The sequence below is a fragment of the Ricinus communis genome, chromosome 3 (assembly GCF_019578655.1).
Source record: "Ricinus communis isolate WT05 ecotype wild-type chromosome 3, ASM1957865v1, whole genome shotgun sequence".
Lineage (NCBI taxonomy): Eukaryota > Viridiplantae > Streptophyta > Magnoliopsida > Malpighiales > Euphorbiaceae > Ricinus > Ricinus communis.
This window is the reverse complement of record NC_063258.1, coordinates 27101128-27126958: the sequence shown is the minus strand read 5'-3', so window position 1 is coordinate 27126958 and position 25831 is coordinate 27101128. Positions and strand designations below refer to the sequence as shown.

General features: G+C 34.2%; 4 protein-coding genes across 12 annotated transcripts; all 4 read left to right on the top strand.

The window, feature by feature from the left end:
• Window positions 1-45: 45 nt before the first annotated feature.
• On the top strand, window positions 46-6339 carry LOC8268368 (polyol transporter 5). Of its 9 annotated transcripts, none has more exons than XM_048371766.1 (7): window positions 46-177; window positions 1153-1258; window positions 1357-1518; window positions 1715-1856; window positions 4249-4509; window positions 4639-4761; window positions 4927-6339. In XM_048371766.1, the coding sequence occupies exons 4-7, from the start codon at window positions 1832-1834 to the stop codon at window positions 5997-5999; spliced, it is 1482 nt and encodes a 493-aa protein (XP_048227723.1). In that variant the 5' UTR covers window positions 46-177; window positions 1153-1258; window positions 1357-1518; window positions 1715-1831; the 3' UTR covers window positions 6000-6339. The 9 variants fall into 9 exon arrangements, with proteins under 9 accessions (XP_048227723.1, XP_048227721.1, XP_015571772.2 ...); XM_048371764.1 differs by having other exon boundaries at window positions 4885-6339; XM_015716286.3 differs by having other exon boundaries at window positions 1729-1856; window positions 4639-6339.
• A 761-nt stretch (window positions 6340-7100) lies between these two features.
• Window positions 7101-9364, top strand: LOC8268369 (polyol transporter 5). Its single transcript, XM_002514257.4, has 2 exons — window positions 7101-7692; window positions 7777-9364. Exons 1-2 carry the CDS (start codon window positions 7557-7559, stop codon window positions 9162-9164), a joined length of 1524 nt encoding a protein of 507 aa, XP_002514303.1. The 5' UTR covers window positions 7101-7556; the 3' UTR covers window positions 9165-9364.
• Window positions 9365-11401: 2037 nt separating this feature from the next.
• LOC8268370 (transcription repressor OFP8) lies at window positions 11402-13019 on the top strand. Its single transcript, XM_002514258.3, has one exon. It carries the CDS (start codon window positions 11984-11986, stop codon window positions 12887-12889), a length of 906 nt encoding a protein of 301 aa, XP_002514304.2. The 5' UTR covers window positions 11402-11983; the 3' UTR covers window positions 12890-13019.
• A 9920-nt stretch (window positions 13020-22939) lies between these two features.
• Window positions 22940-24464, top strand: LOC8268850. Its single transcript, XM_002514259.4, has one exon. The coding sequence runs from the start codon at window positions 23555-23557 to the stop codon at window positions 24245-24247; it is 693 nt and encodes a 230-aa protein (XP_002514305.1). The 5' UTR covers window positions 22940-23554; the 3' UTR covers window positions 24248-24464.
• Window positions 24465-25831: the final 1367 nt, after the last annotated feature.

The window sequence follows — 25831 nt, the reverse complement described above, 5'->3', positions numbered from 1 at the left end:
CATACACCCAGTAGAAGCGACGTCGCTTTCGTGGATGAGAAACTAAATCTATAAACGTGTCGCCACAGAAACAACGAGATAAAGCTGTATTCGAGCCTTCGAGGCCTTTGCTATTTTTGAGAAGTTTCGAAAAATGGAAGGTTCATCAATTGATCACCAAAGAATCCACAAACAGAGGTCATCCCATTTTAATTTTTTCAATGCAATCTTCTGTTTGTTTTTTCTTTGACATTTGGGTGTTGGAATGCTTCCTTTCTTGGTTTTGCTTTAGTGAGTGATCATGGAATCTCTTTGATACATTTTTCTTTATGGAACTGTATTTCTCTGATAGGTTTTTCTATTTATTTTGTTGTTATGTTATAATACTTTCTTGAATTTAGACACATTTTCGTTCTTTGTCGTGATTGCAAATTTTCCTTCTTTTTGGCTTAATAAAGTATGTTACAGCATAATTTGGAGAAAGGTAACTGGTCTTATGATATTGGTATGGGAAGTTTTGGACAGAATCATCCGAAATTCCGTTCCATTAGTTTCTTGTTTTTTTTTTTTGTTTTTTTTTTTTTTTGTGTTCATAAGCCCTAACGATGGGAGTTCCCTGTAATTTAAAATTAAAACCTAACTGAGAGAAAGGAAAAAAAAGGTGGCTTTTGCAATTTTTGTAGGCATGATTCTTCTAGACTTGGACCGGTATCATCTTATTCTGCTTGTTAGGACATGGCCTCCCAAATATATATATATATATATATTTATTTATTTTGGTTGAAGCCTCCCTAAGTTTTCAAAGTTTTAGTTTGATCTTTATAGTTTTCTTGAGATTTTCGGTTTGGCCCTTTTAATTTTTCTAAATTTTAATTGTGTTCTTATTAGTTTTTCTAAAATATTTTATTTGACCCCTCCAAAATTTCAGTTTGGACTCCCTTAACAGCTCATTATTTATTCTTCATTTGATGGGTCCTCTTCCCTCCTCCGCCAACCCTTTCCCTTCTTCTTAATTGGTGTCCCTTTGGTACTATTAGAAGCCGATGTCTTAATCATTAACTGTGTAAAACTAATTGGCAATGAGAAAGCGGGTTGGTGCCAACAAATTTGTGGCCTTTTCTTTTATGCGAGTCTTTTCCACGTGATTTTATTGAATTTCGGAGTTCATTACAGGTATTGCATTATGGTGTTATTATGGGAAAACAATCCTAGGAGATTTCAAGTATGTGCTAAAATTAAGTGATTGGAGATAAACAATTATGTGTCTTCCTGGAAATTGGTAAGCATTTGGAAAGTCATTTAAAATAGTTCCCTACACGGCATTTTTATATCCATATATTTATGCATTCTTAAGCTTTAATATGATTGCATCTTTAGAGATGCCACAAGATCTCTGCAAGAGCAAAAAGCATTTGAGACTTTGATATAGCAATGGTTCAAAACTTCAAGAACAAATGCAAGGGTTGAAGTCTTTCTTGTCCTTCCAATTTGTTCACTGCATGGTTTACTGAATTCTGGTTCAGCCAGAGGAAGCATCAGGTATGTATACTCAAGAACAACTCACATTGCTACAAATTGCTTTCTTTGCCATCTTAATCTCAGTTCTTGGCCTTCTCTTTTTGTTTGGTGTTTCTCATATCATCCCTTAGCAACTTTCCTACTGTTGTAAATCAATAAGATAATTTAACTTTATCGTATTGACATATTATCTTTTTCTAAGAAGCATTGTTTCAAGATTTATACTTTCAGGTGCGAGATCTGAGACTGGGCAGGAAAGAATTTAGGACTCATTAGAATGGTTAGGGGTTGGTGATCTAAAACAAAATTAAAAGGTAGTTGGCTGGGATTTGGAATGCATTTTTGGTCGGGTCTTCCAGGTGTGTGCTAATACATACTGTCTTTTGGTTTTTGCAACAAATAGAAATATGCAATTATTGCTGGTTCAAGGATTATCAACCATTTCGGAATGATTATTATTTTGTTTTTAAATTCTGTCTTAAGATGGAGGATTATATTAAAGCGCTACTTTATGTCTTACACGACATGTAATATTTAAATAGAGAAAAAGACGTGGCTCTTTGCCGAGCTTGCCATGATGATATAATATGTTTTGCCATTAGTGGACAAAAGATGCAGAAAAAAAAAAACTTTATCTGAGAAGTTTGAATAGGATAGAAGAAATTAGAAAAACCAGATAATATGTTGGACTTATCTTTAATTCCTTAAAACTTAACTTTAATTGATGGGCATAAACTAATAAGATTTGGGATGTGCTTAATAGATGCAGCCTTAAAGTGGTTAAAAAAAAAAGGCCATCAATGACTATTATGGTCCAAGAATCATAAGAACGTTGGTAATTAAAAAAAATTAACTAAATACTAATACTTGAAAACGTTTATCTGGTTAGGCAAATGTGCTTTGATTGGATGGAAATGAACAGCAGAGATTTAGGGCTGTCATGCTTTGCTAGAGAAGTTTTTTGCTTTATCATCTTCGTCCAATCATATTAACAAGTAGATAACTTAGTGAAATAAACCTCAATTTTTATGAAGTTAAACAAATAATCTGTGTTAGTGGGAATTTGGTTTAGGTACAATGATCTCTTTCAATTCCCCTTATTTGTTGTAACCCAAAAGGAAAGAAAAAAATTAATTAAAAAAAGGAAAGAGAAAAAAGATAATCAGTTGTTTGTCTTTTACTGGCCCTTGGTAGTCTGCTGTCTCTCGTCTTGATTAAAAAATGAAACATAGAAACTTATATTTTCTTGTTCTTCTCCATAATTCAGCCTTAGCATAGAGAATAATATAAATCAAGCACAACATGATACAGCTCATCTCTCTAGCACTTTTATAATTCAAGCAAGGATGCCTTTGACCTCAAATTTGAGATAGGAAGGAAAGAACAGAAACATAACCCGAGTATTTATACAGCAAAATCGTTTGTCATACATAATCTGGATTATGATTAGAAGCATTAGCTGTACAAATTATAGAAAATACACAAGTGGCAGTTGCTGATTGCACGCAAATTCTTCACTTATCCCTCAAGTTGTAATTCCTAACCAAATAAAAAGATAATGAAAAGGAATATGATATTGGAACCATGTGTATGACTTCAAAAAATTGTGATTCTCTTTTAGGGATTTCCATCATGTCCAGAAGATTCTTGATTCTTCTTGTATTGGCTGGACTCCAAATTTTGATATTTCTTGTCGCTTTAAATTACAAAATTTTCCTGGATGCCAGTGATAAGTTTGGCTGTTGCAGTTCATGCCTATCTGTGTGCATGTATGTGTTTTTGATCTTTGATTTATCATGATGTATTATTTTTTATGGTCAATGAGAGATGTAAAAGATGGGATTTTCCAGAAAAATGAATAAGATGAGAATGGAACTGGTGGAAAATAAGATACATATAGAACGATTTTATGCTATCTGCACAAGAACTGTGAATAGTGAAAGCAAAATGGTTAATGGCGGGTTAAAGAAGAATAAAAGAAAAAAGAATAGGACACCTGGATTTCATTAAGTCTTTGTAGAAAGGGACTTGCTTCTTCTGGCCCTACCTTAAGGCGCATATTCTCTTTGAGGTATGTGTTCATACTGATGCTGTAATTATTGTTCGTCGCCTCGTAGGGTTAGGACATCAAAACATTGGTCACCTTCAGCCAGATAGTGTCCTCTTCCACACACTGTCCAAAGATTTTGGGTACTCAAAGGTCTCCCAAAATCTTGCGTAGGATTAATGGAAATATTACTAGATAGCTATCATATTGAACACGAATAATCAAGCAGAAGATAGAAAAAAGCGTGTACTTATTATTGACCTTTCTATGTTAGGTGCTGTTATGTATGCCCCACAACCTCCTTAAAACAATTTTTTCAGAAAAATATAACTATTATAGATCTCTGTTTTTGCTTTTTATGCTTGTTAAGTTGACAATGTAATTAGAGAATGTGGAGGTAAGTGCTGTTGGATAGGTAGGTCCATTTCAATTCTCTCTTTTCTGAGCTATAAGCTTGTGAGGAAGTGCCTGGACTGCATCCCTCTGACAAAGTGGCTTTGAAAAGGGGAAAAAGGTGCTTTCTTTTGTACCAGTGTCCACCTTTCTGAGAGACAGAATATAAACATGTATTTTTGTTTTTCCATCAAATTTTTAAGTGGAGCATATAATTGAATGTACAGATTAAGTTCAATTGAGTTTAGCCATTTAAAGCTATGTATATCTGAATATCAGTTCTTTCTTTTTCTTGGCAATCAATTTTCCAGTTATGCAATTCAGTTCTACTCTCGAATCAGACAAACATGGCAACTACCACCCGCTTCCTGATTTCGCATCTTCATTGCCTTCAGAAATAGATTTGAAACCTGAGAGAAGAAATAGGGTGTGGCACAAGGATGCTGCTGAAGGTGAATCCCTAAAACACAAAGCAGCACTTGGTGCTCCAGCTCAAAGAAAGACTCACATCAACAAGTATGCTTTTGCTGGTGCCGTTTTAGCCTCCACAAATTCTGTTCTCTTGGGCTATGGTGAGTTTATTGAAACTTTCCCTTTCTGCTTGTAATTTTCAAACTTAACATACAGAATCAAAGGAGAGAAAATTTAAAACCATTAGATCCCATCACAGAAGGAATAATGATCTTAGTTGTTATGTTCAGACATTGGAGTGATGAGTGGTGCAGTGCTCTACATCAGGGACGACCTCCATATCACATCAACACAAGTGGAGATCTTGGTAGGTTGCCTTAATGTATGTTCATTGATCGGATCTCTTGCATCAGGTAGAACTTCTGATTATATCGGCAGACGTTATACTATTGTCCTGGCTGCTGCCACATTTTTTATTGGTGCAATTTTAATGGGACTGGCACCGTCCTTCACATTTCTAATGGCTGGAAGGGTAGTGGCTGGCATTGGTGTTGGCTACTCCCTAATGATTGCTCCAGTCTATACTGCAGAGCTCTCCCCAGCCATAACTCGAGGCTTCCTATCTTCCCTTCCTGAAGTCTTCATCAATGTCGGGGCTCTACTCGGTTATGTCTCCAACTATGCTTTATCGGGTCTTCCAAACGACAAAAATTGGAGACTAATGCTTGGACTTGCAGCTTTCCCAGCTATAATTGTTGCTTTAGGTGTGATGGTGATGCCTGAATCCCCTCGTTGGCTAGTCATGAAAGGCCGGTTTGGTGATGCGAAGAAGGTTTTGGCCAGAACATCAGAATCTGAAGAAGAAGCAGAATTGAGATTAACAGAAATGATTAAAGCTGCAAAGGATTTGACTCATGGAGCTGCTTCAAGCAATTGGCGTGGGCAGGGTGCTTGGAGGGAGTTGTTGTTTGAACCATCTCGCCCCATCCGCCGGATTCTTATTTCTGCTATTGGAGTTAACTTCTTTATGCAAGCTTCAGGGAATGATGCTGTCATGTATTACACTCCTGCAGTGTTCAAGGATGCTGGAATTCAGAGCAGACAACAGCTTGTAGGTGTAACAATCATCATGGGAATAGCCAAAACATTCTTTGTTTTGGTGTCTGCTCTTTTCTTGGACAGGTTTGGGAGGAGGCCGCTTTTGTTATTGGGCACAACTGGGATGGCTGTTGCATTGGCTGCCTTGGGCCTGGGATCAAAGTATCTTCAACAGTGCGATATCAAGCCATTATGGGCCATTGCATTGTGTATAGTGGCTGTATGTGCTGATGTATCTTTCTTTTCAATTGGGCTTGGTCCAATCACTTGGGTCTACTCATCAGAGATTTTTCCTATGAGGTTAAGGGCCCAAGGTACAAGCTTGGCAATATCAGTCAACAGATTGGTGAGTGGGATTGTGGCCATGACATTTCTCAGCATTTCCAGGCTTATTTCTTTTGGTGGAATGTTCTTTGCACTTTCAGGAATTCTGGTAGTGGGTACAATTTTCTTTTATTTCTTTTTACCTGAAACCAAAGGCAAAACCTTGGAAGAGATCGGTTCTCTCTTTGAAGATAAAATCCCTGAGAATGAAAGACATTTTGTTTCCTAATCCATGAAAACGTGACCCAATTGAAAATGAAAAACAAATTCCAATATGGAATTGGAGGTAAACACCTCGTCAACCTCAGAACTTGGTAGTACATCGGATTAACTTTGGGATTCTGTAAGTTGTTAGGGTTGAAATGTGACGAATCTGTCATGCGAGGAACTGTTAAGGTGTATATGAGTTGATATTTAGAAGTGCATAATTGAACATTTGAAAATTTGTGTCCAGTGTGTACATGTACAGTATAGTCCATTCATTCTTGTATAATATATTTTTATTATTTAAGATATTGTTGTATTTATAGGTTGGAAGAGCAACAATATACATTGTTTATTCTGTTTTACAGATGGTTTTGTTATTAAAATAAGTTCCATTGGATTCTGAGCTTCAAAAACAGAACTAGTGCATGTCCCTGTCTATATTCCGCAGCACACAGTCTTTGCCAAGGATCTTTGTCATGGCCCCAAATAAATGAATTCCCTTTCCATGCGCACATTGACTTGGTAGAAATATTATATGGCCAAGGTACTTTTCAGTGCCACTCGTCTTGCATGTCCATTGCTTTCAGTGACAGCAAAAGTGCTTTTCTAGTTTTTATTTCTATCTTGTAAACCATAATCAAATCACCATCCTTTCTTTTTCTTTTTCTATTTTTTTTCTTTAAAAGAAAAAGAAAACCCAGAAAGAAGTGAATGGCTGTTCACAAGTGCTTAAAAAGCACAGCTTTGTGCCAGTTTTTCCGGCCAAAAATGGTCACCGAGAAACACTCTTCTCTAATACACAAGAAAACACATAACTGTGAAAGCTGTAAAAGAGGCTGAAAATTTGAAAACAGAAAAAAAAAAAGAACAAAGATATATATATATATATATATATATATATATATATATATATATATATATATATAAAAGAAAAGATCAGAAATCTACAAAAGAGTAGTGTGGCTCTAGTTCCAAGGGGGATTAGAAAAGCTACCAAGGCTACTTTACCACTTTCATAAAAATGAATTGCTGTCCTAATTAATATTATCTCTTCGAATGGTAATAAAAATCAAATTCTACTAATTCCAGTGTTTTCCTTATAAACTATAATCATCTCAATTAATATTATGTTTGTCTGTAAACTAGAAGAAGAAGGGCAGTTGATTTTGTTCTCCAACAGACTCAACTCTAGTCATGGCAAACGAGTGAAGTTGTCATTACCCAAAAACAAAAAGACCAAGTAGAAGCTACAAATGTGCCTTTGCCTTGCAAAACCAAATCCATCCAGATATTACGTTTAGATTAGGTCCAGAGTCCACCTCACAGCGATAAATGTGAAATATTATCCGCATTTAAACGTGTTCTGTATCTCTATTATGATGGATTTTTTACTCCTTTCAATTTGTTTCTCTTTCTACAACCGAACAAACTAACGACTCCATAGCCCTTCACTCTCTCACTTAGTTTCACCTAATACCCCCCTCTTTCGCCTTTCTCTTCGCTCCATCAAAATACCCATCTCAACCAATAACACAGACGATTTTTCTTTCCAGAAGAAAAAATAAATAAACGCATTCTCATGGATGCCATTGAGGTTGAATCTGAAGAACCCAAAATATCAGAAACTGTTCCTTCACCTAAAAAGACTCGTCTCAACATATATGCTTTTGGTTGTGCGCTCTTGGCTTCCACTAATTCTATATTGTTAGGCTACGGTATGTCCAATTTCGTTTGCTTTTTGTTTTTGGGTTTCTTTAATTATAAGTAATTTAAATTCGTTGTCGTTAAATTGTGCACAGATATTGGTGTGATGAGTGGTGCTGTACTATTCATCAGAGAGAACTTGAAAATCACATCAACACAAGTAGAGATTTTGGTGGGTATACTAAATGTATGTTCACTTATCGGCTCATTAGCTTCAGGAAAAACATCAGATTACATAGGCAGGCGTTACACGATAGTCTTAGCCGCTGCAACATTTCTAATAGGCGCACTTCTAATGGGTTTAGCGCCATCTTATCCCTTTCTCGTGGCCGGTCGCGTTGTCGCCGGCATCGGTGTCGGTTACTCCCTTATGATTGCACCTGTCTACTCTGCGGAGCTCTCTCCTGCAATGACCCGTGGCTTCCTTACTTCTCTCCCTGAAGTTTTCATAGTTTTTGGCATTCTTTTAGGCTACATACTAAACTATGCATTGTCAGGTCTTCCAATACACATTAACTGGAGGGTAATGTTAGGTCTTGCGGCTATCCCTTCTATACTAATTGGTGTTGGGGTTATAGCGATGCCAGAGTCGCCACGTTGGCTTGTAATCCAAGGTAGAGTAGATGAGGCAAAAAGGGTTTTGGTTAAAGTATCGGATAGCACAGAAGAAGCTGAGTCTAGACTTGCTGAAATAACACAAGCAGCTTCTAGTTTAGGCAACAGAGAAGAAGGTTCAGGTTCTTCAAGTTGGCATGGACAAGGTGTTTGGAAAGAGCTTTTATTGAGGCCATCTAGGCCGGTTCGCAGAATGCTTGTAGCAGCTATAGGTATTAACTTTTTTATGCAAGCTTCAGGTAATGATGCTGTCATATATTACTGTCCTGAAGTATTCAAGGCAGCAGGAATTCACAAGAAGAAAGTGTTATTTGGTGTTAATGTGATAATGGGCCTCTCCAAGACTTTCTTTGTTTTGGTATCTGCTCTTTATCTTGATCGATTCGGAAGACGGCCACTTTTGTTGTTGGGCACCTCTGGCATGGCGGTTTCGCTGGTCGCCTTGGGCTCGGGGTCTAAGTTTCTTGAGAATCCTGACCACAGACCTCTCTGGGCTATCGTCATGTGTATAGTGGCCGTTTGTGCATTTGTTTCTTGCTTCTCTATTGGGCTCGGACCTATCACATGGGTTTATTCTTCCGAAATATTTCCCTTGAGGCTACGGGCTCAAGGCTCCGGCTTGGCCATATCAGTGAACCGGTTGGTGAGTGGGGTGGTGTCAATGACGTTTTTGACCTTAGCCAAGAAAATCACTTTTGGGGGTGTGTTTTTTGTGCTTGCTGGAATAATGGTGGTTGGTACACTATTCTTTTATGTGTATATGCCGGAGACGAAAGGCAAGACTTTAGAAGAGATTGGGTCTCTCTTTGAGGACAAAGCTGGATGCAGTGAAGCTGGTGACAATGGAAGGGAAATGAGAGAAAGGTAATGTGGTGTGATTAAAAGGCTTTAAGCATATGTAATTAGCAATGATGTGTGTGTTTAAAGACTTTTAAGCATATGTAATTAGTATTCTACACATTTTCTTACTTTGTTGTTACCAGGCCATGTATAAGGTTAAAAGCCCTAATCAATCCCAACCAAGTAAAGTAAAATTCAGGCCCTATGGCTAGCAATTATGGTCGAATATTAGGTTGTGTTTTTGTCCAGTGTTTGAGATGCATCATAAATACTTATTAGTCTCTTTTACATTTTAAAATTTTATTCATTTATATTGTGAGCAATTGAAAAGAAGTAAATAAAAATATGAAAGTATGTGTAGAAAAATTAATCAAAAATTAAATTAGTAAAGTTTAGAAGTAATACCCTGATTAATTGATATAATGACATCGACATTAGTCCATAAAGATTGTGGAAGCTAATATATGCAGCCAATATATAGGACAAACGCACATGAAAAGAAAATAACAAAACCAAATTACCAGAAAGTCATAATCCACATGTCAAGACTCTAAAATCTAATTGGAAGATGCAGAAATAGGGTTTGAAATTTTTAGAGCTTTTTTTTCTTTTCAATATAAAACATAAAAAAAAAAAAAAAAAAAAAAGTATGCATAGGAAATCTATGTCAAAGGGCAATAGTTTCTTCTTGTCACTGAGCCAAATCTAATACTTTGAAAAGCTGAATCCAACTTACCCAAAACTGTCTGTTAGCTATTGGTGGTGCATTTGAAGGCTAAGAGTTGCATTCTTTCATGTGTTTTTGTCTTCTTGGAAGCTTCTTAAAACATAAGATGCTCTTCCACTATACACTATACATGAACTGGAGAGACCATATAAGGCCTTGATGTTTCTTTTTTAATAAAGGGTTATAGCCTTGTATTAATACTTTTATTTTTGTTCATTTCTTTTGGGGAATAGAGGGAATAAGAGTACTCCGTAAGATTCAACTTCTTGATGCAGCCAAAGAGCTAGACTTCTTCATTTGTCTTTTTCTTTAATCTAGGGTTAAAAGAAAAAGTTCATACTAGACAAAAGCATATCGACAAATTTATGTAAAATCCATATAGATTTTGAACATGGTAAAAGGTGACTAATTTTTTGCCAGCAAGAAACAAAGAGAAAAGGTGACAATGTTACCTTTGTCCTCCACTCTGAAATCTGAATCTCACATTTCAAAACTCACTCCCTCTCAAATTTATGCGTCTCTGTCTTCTTCTTTTTTCTTGGTTTATTATTATCGTATATTTCCCATCCCTTCTCAATGAGTCAAAGCTTTTTTATCTTAAAACTGAGCCTTCAAAATGTGAAGGAAATAAAATTAAGATTATTAATGAATAAATGAAAAAGGAGATTCTGAAAGTATATTTGTAGGTAAAATAAAGAAGGGTCAACTGTAAAATAGTTGATGAAGGCAGAATGACGAAGTTGTCTGAAAATAGCAGGTGAAGTGAAATACATATACATATACTGCTATTATATATATATATATATATGTAGAGGTACGTAACTACACAACAAATGTAGGTGTTGCCCAACAACCCTTCCATTTCCATGCTTCATGCACATATGTCTTTGTCATTCTCAGGCATATCCTGGGGTTGGTGGGTGCTCTGCCAAAATTAACATACTTGGAATGAAAAATTCCTTAAGTCTTTGCACTAATTAAAGATCATTCAAAAAATAAAATTACAAAGAAAGTAGCCATTAATAGAATAAACTATTAGACTTGGCTCAGTGACAAGAAGTAACTGTTGATTTCCTATGCATGCTTTTCTTCTTTGACTTTTGTTATGATTTATATTACAAGAATGTACCCCAATTGATAGGATACAGCATCTTTTTTTGTATTGCAAAAGATTATATATGTTCTTTTTATTATAAGAAAAGATATACAAATCCTAATGGTAAATAAAATTAATCTAAAAGTAACTGAAATTCAAATTCAATCAGTGATGAACCCTATTTTCAAAGGACATGTCAATGTATAATTTTCAAAAAAATGGTTTGAAAAACACATTACAAATTCAAATTCTGAAAATATAGAAGATACCCATTATTAATCCAACAAAGATTTAATAATCTCAAGTTAAAACGATACAGTTCTGGTGCAATTTGAAATTCAAAAGCTCCACTAAAACTTTAAAAAGTGATTTATTATTGGTATTTTGGTCCCCCTACTTAGGTATGTATACCTATATATAAACATCAGAAATGGGCTGCTTAGCATTTACTGGATAACCATACATAGACAATAAAAGTTTCCCAAATCAGCCACTTTGATTCAACTGCTCCTTTTTTTCTAGTTTTTTTTCTTTTATCTGTCCATGGAACTTAACCGTTTATTTATTTAATTTTTTACAAAATTCAACCATTTCTTTTGACAAGGAGCTCAAGGAGTTTTTCTCTTTTCTTTTGGTTTCCCAGGGTAGCTTTTTTATTATTATTATCTTTTAATAATAAAGGAGTTCTTAGAATTCAAAATAAAGTAGAATATATAAATTTATAAGTGTCATTATTAATTAATCATTGAACTACGTATAGTATATCTCTACTAATTCCATATTTTTTAAATCCTGACAAAGAAGAGGACGAAAGACAGCAAAAAGTATCATCATAAACCAACTTATTAACTGACATTTAAAAAAAATACTTTAATAAAAAAATAATAAAATTTAAATTGAGAAGGAATTACACTATCATATCTGTATTTATATTCGTCCCTAAATACCGCCACCCTCCCTCTTCAAAAAGCAAATCTCTTTCATACACGAACGCTCTCTGTTCTTTCTTTCCTTTCTTTCTTTTATGGAACACCGACTCAAGATGCGAATCTCTCGCATATTTCGTGGCTCCTTTACCTCTTGTCGGACCGGAAATTTATCGGACGTTGTCGAAAAACCTCTCTGTGTCCCTCAAAACAGTCACCGTAACAATGACTGCTTCCATTTGATGGAGCCTTTGCCAGCTCCTTATCATAAATCTCGAGTACCCTTCCGTTCCATTTGCAGATCAAACTGCCCTGAAACAACAACAAAAGCCATTACAGATTCTATCTTTCCCAGACAAAAAATATCCCGTCGATATCCTCCTTTTGTATCGGCTAATACTAATGGTAACAGACATACTTGCCCTCCTGCATCGCCTGCTTCTCCTTTGACGAACCCATTCTACAAAGAAAGAAACAAGAACAAGAAGAAGAAAAAGAAAAACAATAGTTCCCATGTCAAGCTTAATAATAATAGTAGAAGGGACGTGAGTTTATTTAGCTCTTCTTCTCAAGACAGTGCTTATTTTGAAGGTTGTTACTGGTTTAGCAGTGAAGAAGAAGAATCAGATACACTTTTCTCTTCAAGAAGTCTCTCTTCAGACTCATCAGGATCTCATCGCCACTACCGTTCTCGCCGCAAGAAGCACACTTATTCTCGCCGGAGAAGAACTGCTGCTGCTGCTGCCTCTACTAAGGGTAGTTCTGTTCTGCCATTGCATGGAAAAGTGAAGGATAGCTTTGCTGTAGTGAAGAGTTCTAATGATCCATATAATGATTTTCGAACATCAATGGTGGAGATGATAGTCGAAAAACAGATATTTTCAGCAAAGGAGCTTGAGCAGCTTTTGCAGTGTTTCTTGTCGTTGAACTCTAGTCATCACCATAGGATTATCCTTGAGGTGTTTACAGAGATTTGGGAGGCCTTGTTTTCTAACTGGTCTTAGTCAATGATTAAGAAACAAAAACAAAAACAAAGTACTTTGTTTTCTATTGTGTTGTAGTTTTAGTGTTCTAACTAGGATTATGTTAATGGATGTTATGTTTCTTTCAATCTTTTCAACATATTTACTTTTAGTTTGCTTTTCTATTTTCTTTATCCAAATCCAAATCAGTTGATCTATATACCCATAAAATTAAAGGGGCTGTCTTTCCTTTTCTATGATTGATTATTAGATTGTGTCTCTTTCTGTAGTTTCTATTTTCCATTATAACTGTTGATATTCTTGTTTTTTATGTATATGCACAATACGGTATTGCTTATTTGTCATCTTTTAGTTTTTTGTTACTAGAAGAACTGTGTTTGACAAGATGGATGCCCAAAAGAAGAAGAAGAGTAGATGATGAATAATACTTGTTTTGATTTTGACACATTAAAGTTGTGGCAGTAGTAATATATGTGCTGTTCTTTCAAAAGAAAAATAAAAGAAAGAAAAAAGGAAGATTGTCGAGTCCTATCAAAAAACAAGAAAGCAGACCCAAAAGGAAATAACAAAAAAGAAAAAAAAGAAGATTGATGTAAATAAAAATGACAAAGTAATCTTAAGCCTTTTTAGCTTGAAACTTTGAAAGATCACAATGGAAGCTTTTCTGATTCTGAAAGCAAAATGCAGAAAAGTTGGTTCCAAGATTTTGAAAGGTTGGGATGGAGACTTTGATTGCTTTTCCCATAATGCATGCAACCAAAGGATAGAACAAAAATAAAAAGGTCATTTCAAAATTCTAACTTTCTTTAATTGAAATGGTAGCCATATTTTAATACATTGGTTACATAAAATGAATGTATTTATTAAGATATAATTAATGATACATGAGTTGATTCGGGTAAAGAATCTTAATGATGCACCTACAGCTTTTAATCATTGAATTGGCTTATGTTGGCATAGTAATGTCCTGCTCAAAACTAGCTAACAATATCAATACCAGATTCATCTATTTAGTGCTTTGCATCCACCCTATCACTTGTATTTTCAGATAATTGGATTCATCCTCAGGATATTATGTCTACAAAACGACGTACACTTCAGTTCCTATATATATATAATTTAATAGAGGAAAACAGCAATTAGATGATAATAATTTGATATGTCGATTATTCTCTTTTCATTTGATGCATATGAATTAACTATACGCTCCTTCATTTATAAAGAAACTATGTTGAGCCAAACTCTTTCCTAGCTTGGATCTAAGCTTCTTTATTACCGAGTCTAGTTCAAGCCGAGTATTGCTATATCAATTTACGTTTCTCGACCTTAATCACATCTAAATATAACAAACATAAATTAAAAATTAAAATTACATGTCAATAGATTATGGAAATAAAATACCCATAATTTATATTTAAAGCATAATTAATAAAATTAATGTATTAGTTTAAAATAAACTTTATATAGGTGCTTTTACATTTATTATAACTAGAAATATGTATATTATATATTTGATATCAAACTATTAATACTTTAATTTATAATCTAGCTTACGAATTTACAAATTTAATTACTAGATTTTTATTTTTTGAGATTTACTTTTTTATTAAAAAGAATTATTTAATAAAAGATCTACGAGCAATTTGATTTATTTATAGCTATATTCACATCGTAACAAAAGAATTGAAATTAGAAAGGTTTAATTATAAAAGTTTGAACATACAGGAGGAGATACTTGTGTATCATATTTTGACCATGTGTTGTTTAATTGTAGCTTATATATACCTCTTTACTTTTCCTAATACAATATTATCAAGTTATGTAATTAAATAGAATTTTTCATCAATTCCATTAATATGTATCACACAAAGAAAACAATTTAATACAAAAAACATGAAAAGAAATATATAATTAAGATCTCGAGACATTGACGATTATTAAAGAATATATAGAAGAAAAATAATATTACCCATTTGAAATTTGAACAGCATAACCATATGATTGGCACGTACAGGGTCAGCAGTACACAGACAAACATTCAAATATATTTAAAAATTTGGGACATGTTTGTTGGTAAATAAAACGAGAAAATAATCTTCTTATTTGCTAAACACATAAAAGAGACAAAACATGCCACTTTATATGCGTGTTAGGTACGTCTATTTTTGTTGTGTCATTAACGAAATCAAATTAACAATTCCAAGTTCATCTTGTTCCCATTGCATGGAGACAAATTAAAGAGAAAACACTCCCCCTACCACCCTAGCATTAGACAGAGTTTTAATTTGTTAATGCAGTGTTCTTCCATGCATTCTAATCCAATCATTTTAAATGAATTTTATTATTCAAAACTTAAGATAGAATTATTTTTTGGACCCTAGCTATAATAAACACAACCAACAAAACAAAAAACCCATAAAGAAAAAACCCAAAAAAATACAAGTTAAGTTTGGCATATATATGGCATTGTATTGTGATTGGAAAATAATTTTCACATATACACAGGCATGAAAAGATGTGGGGAAGGTCTACATAGGGTTTCCATTACAGAAAAAAGGGGACTGTGAAACTGATGTGTCATATCTAATATAGTTTGCTATAAACAATCATGTGTCAATTTCAAGCAAAACGAGTTGTTGCTTGAAGAAATCAAATTGTTGAAGAGAGAGAGAGACATAATGGAATATGATAAAATGAGAGTGCAGAGAGAATGTGATCCCAAAACTTGTAACGATTGTTGGGCACTGTGCATGTATGTAGCCATAGCTTTTACTGGGGTTGATGGCTATGTTTCGTTAGAGAAAGAGATGGTTTATTGATTGACTTCTCTTGTTTCTGTAGTGTAATAATCTAGGAAGACGGCCCCTTTTGAGTCGATGACAAATTGGTATGGATGAGAAATTGACAAGGCAGATTCTATTAATAATAATTTAAAATTAAAAAAAGAAAGGGAAAAAGAAAAGAATGTGTATAATTATGGCAGTGAAGTGATTATATTTATGTGCTGTTGGTTGGTCGCCTGTGTACCGGGTTGAGTTCGGCTATTCTCATTAATGGTCGCATGTTTTGGGTCCTTGAGCCCTAACGTGCCTGCACAGTCACGTGCAGCCTTAAACGTACTTACCAACTCTCCACTTCTTTTGGGCTTTCGATATTATGACCCAACCTTGACATTCATTTTTCTTTAATTTTCTTTTTAAGGAATTAACATTGGGCTTTGGGCCTCCAAAACTTATGCTTTATTTATGCCAACTTCTATCCAAACTCTTATTCAAAATAATAATAATAATGATAAAGTCAAGAAATATTATTTCTTTAAACCTTTTAACTTTTTGACATTGATTTTAAATTTTGGTAAAGAAATAAAATATAAATTTATTTCAATAGTGGCATTTTATAAAAATTAAAATTGGACAAATTAATAAAAAATTATAAATTTGAAATAGAGATTAGGAGGAGTCAATACAGTGCTAGTTTAATAATTTAATGACTTTAATAGGTCAAAAAAGCCAAGTTTTAGAAATAGATTGTATAGACCTTTTTATTTTTGTCAATTTATATATGTATATTTATGTTCACTAAGTGTAAGTAGATTATCTTGAACAAAGCATCTATAAAACAAAACAAAAAAGAAGATTATTTTGAAAATTAGTCAATGATGTCCTTCCATGGATTTGCTGATATAAGCCGCAGCTTGAACAGTGAATGGAGCAACCAGATTATCATTTGCAGCATGGGAAAAATGTTTGGAGGCACCTCTGCACTGAAATGGTTCTTTTCTGGCAAAAATGATCCACCTTGAAATGGAAGATATCCTTATTCTGATTACTCCTTTCTAACTGTTGTAATGCAGTTCTGAGAATATATCCAATAAGTTCCTTATTAGAGCTGTCTTGCTTGATAGCTGTTCTAATTGTGCAAACTGATATATTCCTTTCACTGCTATTATTAGTATGAAATTAAAAGAGATGAAATCATGTCTAAGTGATATGTTCCAAGCAACAGCTATTATTTCAACTTTGATGTTCGGGTTAAAAGGTGCATTTCTTCTTAGTATTACCAATAAAATAAAAGGTTTGAATTCTTCATAATGGAGCTATGTATATATATTAAGAAATTAAAAAGAAAATGAATGGCAGTGATATCATGATTATATAAACATCAAAAGAAATAGATCATCGCATGGTACCAAAATGTTCTTGCATATGAGGGAGTTGTCAGATAGATATAGAGAAAGGATGAGTTTTAATAGCGATGACCTAAGAACAATTAATGAAGAAGAGAAGAGGAGGCGTAATCAGGCTGGTTTTGTTGGGTCTAAAACAGTGGTAACTTGGAGATAGAGACAACTTCCAAACCCCTAAAACGCGTGGTCAGTTTCCATTGGTCCTATCATTTTCTTCTACATCTTAACCGCTCCCTCGTCATCTTCATCATCATCATCATCATCATCATAACTCATTCCATCACTTTTCTTTTTTCCTTCTCCTCCATCACTGCCCGCTTCAGCCCCCAACTTTCTTTATATATATATATCCTTCCTTTTCTACTTCCAAATCACTATAATAGTTCAAACTTTAACGGTAACATATATTTTAACCTGATGCCTATACGTATATACTAATACTACTCTTAGCTCTCAACTCTACAGCAGGCACACCGGTAATTAGCTTAACTTAATTCACCCTAAAATAAGTAAAAGGATAAAAATTAACATTTTTTTCTTCCTTTATCTTGTAAACTAGCTAATTATTATAAATTAACATAGAGCGGCTAATACCAATAAGTTATACCAATAAGTTGTAACACAATTAGAATTGAAATTATCTGAAGAAACTGTATGTCACGACCCCATCTATGGGCCCGTGACCGACACTAGGGAATGGATAGGCGTAAGGCCACCGAAACCCGTAGTAAGCCTGACACTCACTGACTTAAACAAATCTCATTTCAATTAATGTTATTAAAGCCACAAATTATCTTAACATTAAATGTTACACAATTGAATCGGTCTGCCGGAACAATTAGGCGAGACCCGAAACTACATAAAATTTACAACTGATACATCTATTATTATTACTGCGGAGAATCTAAGATTTACCAATTTACATACCAAATCAAATACATCACCCGATGATGATGGAGTCGGGTTACTGAATAAGAGTCGCGGGAAGACTAACAGTCACGCATCTAAAAAAAAATAGTAAATTGAGACTGTCAGTCTCGAGAGTGAGTTAAAATCAAATAATCTAGAGACTATTGCAGTTTTCACAGAAAATATTGATTATTTGAATTAGTATATCAAACCATGCACGTATATACAAATCATATTTTAATTATACCATAATAAATAAATAAATAAATAAAATATATTTTTACTTTTATGGGACGAGTGACTCAGTAGAACCCTAACCCTAAATTCTAGTAGCCTTTCGGTTCTCTTAATCCAACAGGTCTGGCGCCCAGAGAGCAAGCTCGATCAGGATCCTTACCTCCAGCCTGAACACTTGAATTCCAAATAAGCCGACGCCCAGAGAGCGTTGCTCGATCAGGGACCTTAACTCCGGCAATCAACTGAACTCAGCCCAGAGAGCAAAGCTCGATCAGGGCAAACAAATCCATAATAATTTAATGTCCATGATCATTACCGGTGTGCACACGGTCCTGATGTAACCCACCAGGTGACATGTTCTACGAAAGACACATTTCCCAAAACGCAATCATCACATTTAATAAATATCATTGTCTAATGAAATCATTTAACACATATCGAAATAAAGATTAAAAATTTAGGATAAGGCAACGTGCAATTCGTGTCGAAAAAATAATAATATATGTATTATTATAACGTTATTAATAATAATATTTATATTATTTTCAATAATTAATAATCAAGTAAAATTATTTATTTTACGATACTAATAATCATATTAAGCACAAATTCTAAAATAGCATATTAAAATCATACTTAGCAATAGTGCAATGATTAAATGACTTTAACTCACAAGATTGGGCGACCTCCTAGCTCTGCTCCGGTGCCTCGGTTGGAGCGAGCCGAACAAACGGACAATCTAGTCACGGAAAATAATTTATTAAAACGCTGAAACAATCGATCATTAATCCTAGGTCTAGACTCCTAGGACTGACTGTCTAAGAATCGCGGGTCCTACAACACGGACAATACCCCCCATAAAAACGGGTCCAGGACCTGCCAGAAAAACACTTCAAAAATCCAACAATTCAAACAACGGGAGTCGGGTCCCCAAACTTCACTATTTCCCGACTCCGCCACACAGCACAAATACGAGGCAGGCAAATTGACAGACAATTATTTTTAACTCACAAATATCATCAGATACTCAATATAAACCATTAGACACACAATTAAACTAAGAATTCTAAAATTATGGGCCAAAGAAAAATTACCGAGACGCTTGATCGCTTGGTTGACTCGCCTCCACCATCGGACTGAAACGACGCTACCGATGGCGATCCTCGATTCCGATTTTCCGATCTGACACCCGATCATCCGGAGAGATTTACGGACGATCTCGGCCATCGATTTGCAAACGAAGTCCGATCGCCACGAAACCGGTGCCATTTCGAAGCTTGAGCTGAGGAGAGTCGGGATATGTCCTCTGATCTTTCATAGCTCACGGAGCTCAAAATAAAAACGCCTTTACCGCCACTCTAAATTTCATTTCTTGGGATCTTGCAACTCCGGCCACCCCAGCGCCGCCATCACGCCGAAGAGAGCCTCACCGAGAGGAGCCGATCGACACCGACTCGGCCTCGGCCGCCTACGCGATTCCCACCGCTGTGGTTCTCCGCCGCTCGCCGCCACCGACGGCCACCACAGACTGCCGCCACCGACGACGACGTCAGCCTCCTTCCTCTTCTTCTTCTTCGGCCATCACCCTCTCTCTCTCTCTCTCTCTCTCTCCCGATCTTCTTTCTCTCTCCTCGATCCCATTCCTTTCAATATCTACATTTGACCCCTGAACGTTTTCTTATCACAATTTGGTCCATGAAATTTCTTAATTACTTACAATCTCATCTTGCAGAATTTCAATTTAACCCCTAAACTTTTCTTTCGCCTTTCAATTAAGCCCCTAAATAATTAATTTGGGCCAAATTAGAATTATGAAAAAATATATAATTACAAAAATACCCCTGACCGACATATTTATTTACGAAAATACCAAACTCACAAATTTCTATTAAACCCTCATAATAATAAAATTATACTTTTAATCCTTATTCCAAAATAATCCTACAATTAAATCCAACACACAATTAAATTAAATAATCAATTTTTAACTTAAAATTTAATACTACTAATCAATTATAATACCAATTTTCCCAAAATTCTTTTATAAACATCCTTTACAATTTCTACCATAATTTTCCAATATATAATTGTACTTATATAAATATGTATTTGGAGAAAATCTGAATCACCAAAATATAATCATTTCTCAAATAATTTACTTAATTAATTCTTAAAATTTCAAACTAATTGGATATGGAAAATAATTCATTTAATTGACTAATATTAAAATTTACATTAAATCATTTCAAATTAAACCAAATAAAAATAAAGCTAAAATTAACTTAAATAAAAACTTATTATTAAATATATAAAAATTATGGGTATTACACTGTAAGTCACGAATTCGCACTCCAATTGAAACTAACTACTCAGAAAACAAAAAGAATGCATTCTCTCAAATTATTAATAAAAGTTATTAACTATTAATTTATATAGTGAAAATGCTTTAGAACATATATATAATCTAAAATATTTTCCTGAAATACTTAGTTTGGGCTACTAAGGAGCTCAAACTCTTCTTCCTAGTTTCACTCTTCCCAGAAATTAATCCAACAAAAAATGGAGAGACAAAAGGCTTTACTAGCTGGATTGGCGTCGTCGAACTAACCTCGGGAGTCAGAGAACCAATATAAGGTATGAGGTTTCAGTTTATTATATAGGAGTCACTGTAGAGTAATACCAATATGCTAATTAAATTCTCATGCAATTCAATGATAATTATTATTTTTTTCTCTTGATGAGACTCTGTAATCTTAAAAGTTAAATTATGGTTTATGCGATGGCGAAGACCTACTGTCAACCATATTTAATTAATTGATGGTCTCCTTCCAGTAGTAATAATTAAGAACTTTATTAGGTTTCTGTGTAATCAAGTAATCTATGATTCATGACTTGCATTTCTCTTCTTTTTTATTTGTCATTGTTTTTTTTCTTCTCTGTTTAATGAATCTTCATTGAGTCTAACTATCTTTGGGGAGTTACGGGCCATATTGAGAGTTAAAACAACATCAACCTTCAATAGACTTAAGTCTAAACATGCATTTGAATTCTATTTGGTCAAAACCTCATGTTTGGTAACTTTATAATAATTACAACAATCTAATTCTTTCAACTTAGAAAGAAAGCAAGTATTTCAAAAGAAATGAAATCATGTCAAAGTGACATGAACTCTTGCATATGATTTCTTCCAGATCAACCAGGCCCATTATTTCAACTTTGATAAGTGCTTTTTTCCTCAACATTGTCAGAATGGAGCTAGGAAGAGGTCCTTCATCCTCTTTATATCGTGAAAGAAAAGTGAGGCTTCCACTATCCCAATTATATAGATAATTCTACCGTTCATATTCTTTAACATATCATATAAATCAGTTGAAAAGCAAATGATAAGTGGTAGTTTTTTTTTTTTTTTCAGTCTTTTATTTTTCTTTTTTAAAACTATTTTAAAGAAAGAACTTGAATAATGCACCATCAATATCATGTTTAACATAATTTTTCACCTTTTTATTTGTACAAAAGCAAGTATCTTAAAAGCCATTCTAGATCAGAAACCTAACGTTTGATTTTTCCATTATGTATTACTAATTTTAATGGTTGCAGTTGTAGTTGAACCAGGCTAATTATGTAATTTTAAAAATAGTACAACTTCAAGCATGACTTCAACCTTAACTAATAATTGGACTAATAGGAGTCACCAAACCCATATTAGACTAGACCCATATCTATGATTCCCTTGTAAATACCCACAAGATCAATGTATTTGTAGCAAACAAACACAGGTATGCTTTTGCTTAAAATATATAAAGACAAGGATCCACAACAAAAGAAAAGCAACAGAATGATATTGATTAATATATATATATATATATATAGAGAGAGAGAGAGAGAGAAGACGATGACAATCCAAAAAAACACTAGAAGTTGATGGCATGCATGTGCAAAACTATTAACAAGGAGAAAAGATAAATGCAGCGGCCCGCAACAGAAATAATAGTCTTTGTGAAAGTAGGATATTGTAAGTTTTAAGGGGTCAAGATATAAATAACAAACAATTATGTATTAAACGGGAACATCCCATTGGTGTAGGAAGGAACGGAAAGTTTTCCAAAATTAAAAATCTTACCCTTAAACTAATTGTTGAGAAACTATATGATATATATATTGCCCTATAGATGTGACTCATTTAATTTTACAATTTAACCCCAACAAACTTGAGATTCTAGTTCTGCCCTACGTCGGTGTTTGAAGGCACTGCAAGGTATCATTTTTCCTACTAAGAATGATTTTAGAGAAATTTGTTGGGTATGTTGAATTAATGTTGGGTTTTGACTTAAATCAGATTTATAGATAATAGTGCAAGTCCAGCCATCCGTGATTCACGGGAACTTGTCTTTTTGTGCAATGGTCAATAATTTTATAATTCCCTCAATTAGGAACACAAAACCCTTGTTTTGCTTTGCTACATAAACCCCAAATGATTGACTTCCTAAGATGCAATCCCTCTTTCACTTGTACTTATCAAATAATTTAGCCACAAGTAAGAAACTTTTTACTTTTTAGTTTTAATAGAGAAGTGAATGTGATAATTTGTACCTCAGTTATTAAAATTCGAATTCCTGAATCGTATCACAACCGTTATTATATTGGCATTGCTAATCATGGTATTATTGATAAAGGGTACGTACTTGTTTATATATACGTATACAAGAACCCTAAGCGACGGATTCAGCCCCACAGGCTGCTAGGCAATGTAATAATCACATACCAACAAGCCGCTAGAGAGAAAGAGAAAGAGAAAGAAAGAAAGGTCCAGTTTAACAACTATATGATATACCCGCTCCTTTCTTTCCCCTAAAGAGCCTACACACCAACTCCACCATCTAAAGTAAAAGGGACGAAACTCTCTCTTATTTCTTATTACAATTAACCCATCACTCAGTTTCTCTATTTCTTATTTTCCATAGATATATCTTCCTTCTTTTGAAGAAGATCATAAAGACAGAGAGATCGAAGGGTGGGGACTGTACTCAATTCAACTGCAAACAAGAAAACATCAACACAGGAGAAAAGATATTGTAGTAAGACAAAAGTGGAAATCCAAGAAAAGAGCTGGCCAGGGAATTTTTCCACTCTCCTGATCTCTTTTCTTTTTCTTTTCTCTTTAGTAAGTTCAAGAAACTTTCATGGCTCCTCTATAGCTTTCTTATCTTTATAAAGAAATCTTTACTGAGATCATCACCCCCTAAAGAAGCCAAAAGAAAAATATCACACATAATATATTTATCTTGATTACTTGCTTCCTTCACTTACTCCCACCAAGAACCATTGATTTTAATTATTATAACCACACAGCCAGTATGCTGCTTAGAAACTCCATCTCCAACACCAAAAAGTTCTTTCAAAGAACCCTACAAAATTTCAAGTCTTTCTTTTCTACCGATCCTTACCAGAGGATACCAAAAACATCTCCTTACAATAATCACTATCCTAATCACAGTACTACTCCACTTGGCACCGACATGAATATTGTTCAGACAAGCTTCAACAACAACAAAGACTTGGATAAGTTCTATAATGACTTCAGCGACAGGTGGGATACAGATAATAGTATCAAAGGAAAAGCAATGAAGAGGAGAAACAAGAAATTGATGAGACCGCCATCACCTGAAGCTAAACAAGAAAAAGATTCAATAAATGGAAGTTTCATGAAATTGTCCAAGGCGAACGCTGATCATCAGATACAAAGAAGAGAAGACTACAGCTATAAGAATGGCAAAGTGAAGGGTTTTAACAGATTCCAGGAAAGTAAAAGAGATGAAGAAAGGAGTTTCTTGGTGGCACAGAAGCTGAAGGAGCTAGAGATGATGGATATGAGCAATGTGGATCATGTATTGGACATTGAAGAAGTTCTCCATTATTATTCTAGACTTACATGTCCTGCTTATTTAGAAATTGTAGATAAGTTCTTCATGGATATGTATGCTGAATTCTTCGGTCCACCTTCAACTCCGCGCAGTGTTAACTCAAGGCCACTCAGGCTCCACTCATAAACTTTAATTTGACAATATTTTCAGGTTGTCACTTTTTTTGGATGTTCATATTCTTTTTTTTCTTTCTTTTGTCAGGAATTAATTATCATATAATTCTCTCTGTCCATATAAATTTGTGCCTTTGGTTTCGCAACTGGTTTCTGTAATCAATTTCTAATGGATTTGCTCTTGTGTTTCTTGGTCCCTTGTTAATCTATTTTGATATACATTATTCTAAGAGCTAGAAAGAGGATAGACAAGGTTTTAGAAATTTATTTATTGAAAAAAGAATAGGGTACAACTTCTTTTTTCCTAAAGAATCAATTTGGACATTATAACAAACAATTTTTCCATTAAGGATGCAACCTCAAAATGGAATACAAAATGATTGCATAAACAGAAGGACACAACAGAGAATCCAAAGCCTTATTATTAAATAGTTATTTAATTTGTTCAGAAGGTCATCTTGAAGCAGAAATTGGTTGCAGCAGTGAAGATTACGTCCATATCAAATTCAGGTAAGGTAAAACCCATCAACATTTCTTAAAGGAAAATTTTGCCTGTAGCTAACAAATTGTTTAATTGAGAGGCCTATTGAGTCTATACGGACTAGAACACTGTCTGCTTTCATTTTCTTCTTGGATATGTGGGCCGGTAACCTGCGCCTAATGGGCCTTTACCAGATATTTGACCCAATTGATGACAATATAAACAGCATCAAGTATCCAAAATATTGATAGTAAGATTTGGAAATTTTTTTGTCGCAACCATATTTGATTAGTGATGGATGCAGAATGGTTGTAAAATTTGTAAAAGTATTTATCACTGTTTCATTATCATAGTCTAATTCAAGGTACATTTCCAACGACGATGATGATGAGGAGCAGAAGCCTTCTAGCCATATTTCTATGGGTTATTCTTGTGAATTTTCTTTTCCCACTTCTTCACTTATTTGCTAATATTACCCTTTGGCCTGTTAGATGCTAATTAATTATGTGTGCACAAAGAATGTCTTGTATTCAAATTCTATTAGGATATGTATGAATTAAGAGAGGGTCATCTTGAAAAGGAAAGCACTTTTTAATTAATTTGATAGACCCAACATTTTGTCCCCAATTAGTGCAGTTCCTACTCCATAGACAATCAGCCATTGCGACTGTGAACTGCCTACTTAAATGCATATTCAATGATTTCAACACCCATATTTTGAAAAAACAAATATTCAATTGACTTAATCTTCCACGGTACTCAATCAATAAAATTTGACATATAAATAAATTAATTCATGTCATTATATAATTTAATAATTCGTAATCATCCTATTAAAGAAATTAAATAAATCATCTTATTAAGCACAAGAATGATATAAAAAATATATATTTCTCTAGAAATAAAAACACTAAATTTACAATCATCATTCATATTTTTGTATAAAAATTCATAAATAGATTAAAGTATATTATCTATAATGCAAATATGAAAGATAACAAATTAAATGTGGTAATAGCTAATCTGTATTCTTATGTTTATAATTGATTATAGAGAAACATATTAGTTTGACGATCCCCACGAGATCGCATGTGCCTACAGGATTTGGACGGCAAT